The sequence below is a fragment of the Zosterops lateralis genome (assembly GCF_965231275.1).
Source record: "Zosterops lateralis genome assembly, chromosome: 36".
Classification (NCBI taxonomy): Eukaryota; Metazoa; Chordata; class Aves; order Passeriformes; family Zosteropidae; genus Zosterops; species Zosterops lateralis.
Genome location: NC_139796.1, coordinates 1 through 7,931, shown reverse-complemented (window position 1 = coordinate 7,931; position 7,931 = coordinate 1). Strand labels below are relative to the sequence as shown.

General features: G+C 44.1%; 1 protein-coding gene across 1 annotated transcript; it reads left to right on the top strand.

The window, feature by feature from the left end:
• Positions 1-215: 215 nt before the first annotated feature.
• LOC310921710 (uncharacterized protein) lies at positions 216-3,102 on the top strand (the record flags this gene model as incomplete). The annotated part of the gene is made up of 8 exons (XM_083881926.1): positions 216-640; positions 713-754; positions 842-886; positions 981-1,022; positions 1,125-1,169; positions 1,270-1,305; positions 1,393-1,433; positions 3,024-3,102. The coding sequence occupies exons 1-8, from the start codon at positions 509-511 to the stop codon at positions 3,100-3,102; spliced, it is 462 nt and encodes a 153-aa protein (XP_083738052.1). The 5' UTR covers positions 216-508.
• Between the last annotated feature and the right edge of the window lie 4,829 nt (positions 3,103-7,931).

The following is a 7,931-nucleotide window of genomic DNA, read 5'->3' as shown; positions in this document are numbered from 1 at the left end:
GCTGATACCATTGAACAGTTTACTTGAGAGCTCAGGTGGACATGGGGATTGTATGTCTCTTCAGAAGCATCCAGACTGATGCCTTTCCAGGTCTTGTTCTGAGCTGTATCAACAGCCGTGCACCGCAACGATCCATTCCGGCGGGTTAAGTCTTGCAAGACTGCAATGTGAGGCAGAAGATTCCGACTAGAGTGTTCTTGGGCATCCATCTTTGTGATTCTTGGGACAAGTCATCCCGTTGGCTTCATCTTCTTCCTGCAGGGCTTTCTGAGCCTGGTCAGCTTGCCATCGTTCTTACCTCAGTCATCTCATTCTGAGTTCTCATGGTCATTCTTCTGGCTCAGAGTTTTTTGTCCCTGTTGTCTCCTTGTTTGTTGTCTCTTGTGTCACAGGTGTTGGTGGTATTTGGCCTGGAGCTGCTCTGCCCTGCCGCACAGCTGGGTGTAGGGGACTTGAAATTTGAGTTGTAGGGTCCATTGGATTCTAGGTGGTAGCTGTAGATTGACAGATGCCTGGAGCTGTCAAGTTATCCTGCAGCACTTTGACTTTTGTCCTAACTTTCTTTCAGGTGCAGATGGATGAAGTCAGATGGATTAAAAGCAGATCACTCTGTATTGGTGGAGTCTATAGCTCTGAGAGGGTGAGTGTTATTTGGTCTTTGCAAGGGAGGTGTAAATGGCGGCTATGTTACAGCACTTCTTTTTGTTTTTAGGAGGTAAAGCGGGATGTTGCCAGCCAATCTGAGGAGGGCAAGGTGAGCCAGTGGATGGGAGCAGTTGTTATTGTTGTGGTGTCAATTCCTGGTGCAATTCTAAGCATCCACTGTTGTTTTTTGTTTCAGGTGGCTCACTTGTGTGATGTCCTGGTTCTGGATGCTAGTGCCCAGGTGGGTGTGAGCTTAAGTCGGTCCATGTTTGTCTCTGCAGTGGCAGTGTACATGGTGCCTGTGTTACAGCATTGTTCTTTGTCTTTATTTTTAGGAGGTAACATGGGATATTGGCACTCCAGGTGAAGCAGACAGGGTGAGTGTTGACTGGTGGATGGAAGCAGTTATTGCTTAGGTCTCAATTTCTGGTGCAACTCTAAGCATACGCTGTTGATTTTTTTTATTTTTTTTTTTTTAGGTGGTCCACTTGCAAGGTGTTCCAGTCCTGGATCCCGGCAGCTTGGTGGGTACAAGTTTAAGATATACGTGTTTCAGAGTTCTGTCAGACTGGAGTGATTGTTTTCACAGTAACTCAGCTTGCTTTTTGCTTTGTTTCTTTGTAGGAGCTGCTGCGGCCCTATGCATACCAGAGAAGAGAGGCAAGCAGGTGAGTTGACATTTTGGCAGGATGACTCAGGTGAACGGTGTGTAACAGCATGTTAAATGTGTACCTTTTCCTTTTGCAGGTATCCTCCGGGCAGCCTCAGGAGTCAAATGGCAATCTGAGGTGAGCCGGGGTAGCGGTGCAGGGGAGGCCTGGGGATTACTTTTTCTGTCAGGCAATTGTCACATTTTATGTTTTGTTGTCTTAGGTACTGTGAGGTGCGGAGCCCAAGATTGGGTATGGCAGCATTGAAGTGGATGTGTTCTTTTCCATTGAAGATGGATTTTCGTCCGCTCATCTTGTGAAAGATAAGTGTCGGGGCTGGTATTCGGGTGAAGGGGAAAAAGCTTTGCAAAAGGAGGCAATTCTAAGTTAGCTTAGAGGAGAGGGCCCTAGTGGGACGGGCCCCTCGGAAGTAACGGGAGAGGGTTTCACCTCGGCCTCACCCGAGGCTTTGCCGGGCAGGGCAGTTCCGCGTCCTTGCGTGTTTTGCGCCGTCATCCATCTTCAAGTCTCAACATCCTCGTGGACGTTTTCACCTGAGGAGGTCGCCTTCGGGTCCAGAGCTATTGCCACGGTCACCCGGCAGTCATCGCTTCCTTCTCTTGGCCTACCCAGCTTCTTGAGCATTGTATTAACAACTTAGGCACTAGTTCTTGTAAGGAGTTCTGTTTCATCATCCTGTGCTATTGCCTTAAACTTTCTTTCCTTTGGCGTCATCAGCCTGTGGCTCATCTTGTGCTAGAAATCTTGGGTCCATAAGGTGAAACTGCCTGGCAGTTTCAAGTTGTGTCTGCTGTGTTGTCTGCGTCTGCATTATGTTGTTTGTGTCCCTTGTCTTCTGTGTGATAGGCCTTTGTTACATCCGGATGCTTTATCCGCATCATTCCGGCCCATGTTGGCCGTACTCTCCTCATGTACTTTCCCGGATCATCCTTATTCCGGCCTCGTTACATTTTGACTTTTTGAGGCCGGCACACGGACACTCGAGCGTTCTCATCCCTTTTCATTCTCAGCTTAGGTAGTGCTGCCTTTTCAGATGCCATTCTCTTGGACTTTTATGGGGAGGGTATTAGATTCCCCTCACGTGACTGCAATATCTTCCAGAGTTATCTGAAGTCAGCACTTGTATTCTACCTCTCTCGGCTCACGTCGTATGTGCCAACGTTGAATGCGCCAATATTGCGTCTCTCAGTGTCGGCTTATATTGTGTGTGCCTACATTGTATCTGAGTCTATTGCATCTCACTGTGTTGGTTTATATTGTATGTGCCTACATTGTATCTGAATATGTTGTATGTGACTATGCTGGCTTATGTTGTATTGTACTGTATGTGACTATGCTGTATCATACTATGCTGGCTTATGCTGTATCCTATTGTATGTGACTATATTGTATCATACTATGCTGGCTTATGCTGTATCCTATTGTATGTGACTGTACTGTATCCTATTGTATGTGACTATATTGTATCATACTGTGCTGGCTTATGTTGTATCCTATTGTATGTGACTATGTTGTATCAGGCTATCTTATGTCACTTATGTATGAGCTGCCCTGCCCTGGCACATAGTCTTAGTGAGGTAGAACAGTTGTAAAACTCCACAGTTCACCTCTTTTCTGTGGAGTTTTGGGCATAGGAGATATGGGCTTAGAGTGGGGATAACTTGCTGTCAGATAAGCACTTGTTGACCACCTCTTGTTGTCTTCCAGGTCCCTGAGGAGGATTAGCATCTCTGCGGTTGCCGATGCTACAAGTTTCCTGGAATCTACCACGTACGCTGAAGAGTGACTGTGTGTGTATGAGAGTTGTCTGTGTCTGCGTGTGTTTGCCTGTGTGTGTGTGTGCTGACTGGTTTGACTGGTTCTAACCTTGTGTGTGTGACTTTTGCCTTCCAGGTTTTCCAACACATTTTAAATTTAGAATAAAAAATCCCCAGCTGGGGGGGTTTTTTTTAATTTTCCCCCCCGGCTGGGGTTTTTTTTCCTCAGTCCCGGCCGGTCTGCGAGGCGATGTTCATCGCCAAAGTTTGGGTGCCGACGGCCCAGGGACCGAGGTTTTCGTCAGGCAGGCCGATTTGTGTTGAGGCTCCCGGGAACCATGTTCCCGAGGAGTGCTGTGAGTGTGTGTCGATGGTTGGGGGTTGTTGGGAGGTGCTTTGAGGTGAGAGCGAGGGTGGGTTTGTGTGTAAGCTGAAGGAGGTGCATGTGTTGACTGGTTCTAACCTTGTGTGTGTGACTTTTGCCTTTCAGGTTTTCCAACACATTTTAAATTTAGAATAAAAAATCCCCAGCTGGGGGGGTTTTTTTTAATTTTCCCCCCCGGCTGGGTTTTTTTTTCCTCGGTCCCGGCCGGTCTGCGAGGCGATGTTCATCGCCAAAGTTTGGGTGCCGACGGCCTAGGGACCGGGGTTTTCGTCAGGCAGGCCCATTTGTGTTGAGGCTCCCGGGAACCACGTTCCCGAGGACCAGCGAGGGCTGGGGTGTAATTGAGCGGTTGAGATGAGAGGTGAGATGAGTTTGCGTGCAAGCTGAAGGAGGTGCATGTGGTGGATGGCTGTTCTATTTTACATGTGCTGCTTTTGTTTTGCATTTCCTGTACCAATAAAATGAGATATAATGAATGTTTCAAAAGTAGAAAAACTGTTCTATTGTCTCAATATGTATTTGGATTGCGGTTCCCCGTATTGTTCCGTATTTGCATTTGCTGCCATGTTTCCATGTATTGCTCTGTACGAAGCTGTACTGTTATCAGCGTGTGTACGGGTTGTATCTGTACTTGCATTTGTATATGCTGTTTCCATGTGTTTTGCTGAAGTGTAAATAAAAATGTTCATTCAATAAAAGTTGAATCCACCCTAATAAAGATTCCCCCCCGCCCCCTCTGCCCCCCTTTGGCTCCTGTCTTTATTTGGTGTCATTGAGTCATTTTCTCTCACTCTATTTCTTGCTTTCCTTCACTCTATTTCCCTATTTCCAGGTAAGTCTATTTTCCTCTCTATATCTTCACGCTATTTCCTTTTCTCTCTCACTCTGCTTCTTTCTCTCTTAACTCTTTATCTTCCTCTGTTGTTCTATTCCTAGCTGTTTCTCTTTTGCTTTCATTCTGTGTTTCTCTCTAGCTCTGTTTCTCTTTCCCTGTGTTTCACTGTAACTCTGTTTCTCTTTCTCAGTCTCTCAGTCTGTTTCTCTGTTTATCTCTCACGCTCACTGTCTCAGTTTTACTCTAATGCTGTTTCTCTTTTATTTTCACTCTAACAACTCTGTTTCTCTTTCGCTCTCACTCTCTTTCGCTCTCCCTCTCTTTCGCTCTGTTTCTGTGTTTCTCTTTCTCTGACTTTGTTTTTCTCTGTTTTTCTCTTTCTCTGACTTTGTTTTTCTGTTTTTCTCTTTCTCTGACTTTGTTTTTCTCTGTTTTTCTCTTTCTCTGACTTTGTTTTTCTCTCTTTCTGTTTTTTCTCTTTCTCTGACTTTGTTTTTCTCTCTTTCTGTTTTTTCTCTTTCTCTGACTTTGTTTTTCTTTCTTTCTCTGTTTTTCTCTTTCTCTGACTTTGTTTTTCTCTGTTTTTCTCTTTCTCTGACTTTGTTTTTCTTTCTTTCTCTGTTTTTCTCTTTCTCTGACTTTGTTTTTCTCTGTTTTTCTCTTTCTCTGACTCTGTTTTTCTCTTTCTCTGACTTTGTTTTTCTTTCTTTCTCTGTTTTTCTCTTTCTCTGACTTTGTTTTTCTTTCTTTCTCTGTTTTTCTCTTTCTCTGACTTTGTTTTTCTCTCTTTCTCTGTTTTTCTCTTTCTCTGACTTTGTTTTTCTCTCTTTCTCTTTCTCTTCCTTTGTAATTTAAAGTTAGAAATAAAGTTTAACTTTATTTCTAACTCTGGTGCAGTGGTAGGAATTTTCATGCGGCCAGGGAATAAATATTAAAAAAACCCTTTAAATAAAATATTTACTCCCTGGCCGCATGAAAATTCCTACCACTGCACCAGACTTATTATTTTTAGTCTTTTTTATTTATATATACCCCATATATACAGGGTATACACACTATATAGCCCCCCTACACAAACAGTATGCCCCCCATATAGCCACCCCCCTAATTAGTCCTCCAGGTGGGAGTACATAACAATAGATAATTAGTTAATCACCACACCCCCCAGCCCCTCCCACCTGGACTACTGATGACCCAATTAGCCAACTGCATAATTAATTACCCCAATTAAGCAAATGATCAATCAATTATTAACCACACATATGCAAAATACTCAATTAACTATGCAGCTAATCTAATTAATTATTCAATTAGGGTTTAATTATAATCTATAATTATGTTAATTATACTAATTATTTATACTAATTATTAATTATATATATTAGTAATTATTATACTATCATTATATAATATATAAATATATATTTATATAAATATGTATACATATTTATATAAATTTAAATATATTTAGATATATTAAATATACTTATAACCTAATTTAATATATATTAAATATATTTATTTATAATATAAATATATTAAATATATTCATAATATAATAAAATAATTTAAAAATATATTTATAAATATAATTATTATATTTATAATAAATATATATACATATAAATATATAATATAAAATTATTATTATACTAATTAATTAGGGTAGGGTAGCGGTTTAGGGTTAGGGTAGCGGGTTAGGGGTTAGGGTTAGGGTAGCGGGTTAGGGTAGCGGGTTGGGGTTGGGGTTGGGGTTGGGGGTTAGGGTTAGGGTTGGGGGTTAGGGTTAGGGGTTAGGGTTAGGGTTGGGGGTTAGGGTTAGGGGTTAGGGTTAGGGTTAGGGGTTAGGGTTAGGGTTAGGGTTAGGGTTAGGGTTAGGGTTAGGGTTAGGGTTAGGGTTAGGGTTAGGGTTAGGGTTAGGGTTAGGGTTAGGGTTAGGGTTAGGGTTAGGGTTAGGGTTAGGGTTAGGGTTAGGGTTAGGGTTAGGGTTAGGGTTAGGGTTAGGGTTAGGGTTAGGGTTAGGGTTAGGGTTAGGGTTAGGGTTAGGGTTAGGGTTAGGGTTAGGGTTAGGGTTAGGGTTAGGGTTAGGGTTAGGGTTAGGGTTAGGGTTAGGGTTAGGGTTAGGGTTAGGGTTAGGGTTAGGGTTAGGGTTAGGGTTAGGGTTAGGGTTAGGGTTAGGGTTAGGGTTAGGGTTAGGGTTAGGGTTAGGGTTAGGGTTAGGGTTAGGGTTAGGGTTAGGGTTAGGGTTAGGGTTAGGGTTAGGGTTAGGGTTAGGGTTAGGGTTAGGGTTAGGGTTAGGGTTAGGGTTAGGGTTAGGGTTAGGGTTAGGGTTAGGGTTAGGGTTAGGGTTAGGGTTAGGGTTAGGGTTAGGGTTAGGGTTAGGGTTAGGGTTAGGGTTAGGGTTAGGGTTAGGGTTAGGGTTAGGGTTAGGGTTAGGGTTAGGGTTAGGGTTAGGGTTAGGGTTAGGGTTAGGGTTAGGGTTAGGGTTAGGGTTAGGGTTAGGGTTAGGGTTAGGGTTAGGGTTAGGGTTAGGGTTAGGGTTAGGGTTAGGGTTAGGGTTAGGGTTAGGGTTAGGGTTAGGGTTAGGGTTAGGGTTAGGGTTAGGGTTAGGGTTAGGGTTAGGGTTAGGGTTAGGGTTAGGGTTAGGGTTAGGGTTAGGGTTAGGGTTAGGGTTAGGGTTAGGGTTAGGGTTAGGGTTAGGGTTAGGGTTAGGGTTAGGGTTAGGGTTAGGGTTAGGGTTAGGGTTAGGGTTAGGGTTAGGGTTAGGGTTAGGGTTAGGGTTAGGGTTAGGGTTAGGGTTAGGGTTAGGGTTAGGGTTAGGGTTAGGGTTAGGGTTAGGGTTAGGGTTAGGGTTAGGGTTAGGGTTAGGGTTAGGGTTAGGGTTAGGGTTAGGGTTAGGGTTAGGGTTAGGTTAGGGTTAGGGTTAGGGTTAGGGTTAGGGTTAGGGTTAGGGTTAGGGTTAGGGTTAGGGTTAGGGTTAGGGTTAGGGTTAGGGTTAGGGTTAGGGTTAGGGTTAGGGTTAGGGTTAGGGTTAGGGTTAGGGTTAGGGTTAGGGTTAGGGTTAGGGTTAGGGTTAGGGTTAGGGTTAGGGTTAGGGTTAGGGTTAGGGTTAGGGTTAGGGTTAGGGTTAGGGTTAGGGTTAGGGTTAGGGTTAGGGTTAGGGTTAGGGTTAGGGTTAGGGTTAGGGTTAGGGTTAGGGTTAGGGTTAGGGTTAGGGTTAGGGTTAGGGTTAGGGTTAGGGTTAGGGTTAGGGTTAGGGTTAGGGTTAGGGTTAGGGTTAGGGTTAGGGTTAGGGTTAGGGTTAGGGTTAGGGTTAGGGTTAGGGTTAGGGTTAGGGTTAGGGTTAGGGTTAGGGTTAGGGTTAGGGTTAGGGTTAGGGTTAGGGTTAGGGTTAGGGTTAGGGTTAGGGTTAGGGTTAGGGTTAGGGTTAGGGTTAGGGTTAGGGTTAGGGTTAGGGTTAGGGTTAGGGTTAGGGTTAGGGTTAGGGTTAGGGTTAGGGTTAGGGTTAGGGTTAGGGTTAGGGTTAGGGTTAGGGTTAGGGTTAGGGTTAGGGTTAGGGTTAGGGTTAGGGTTAGGGTTAGGGTTAGGGTTAGGGTTAGGGTTAGGGTTAGGGTTAGGGTTAGGGTTAGGGTTAGGGT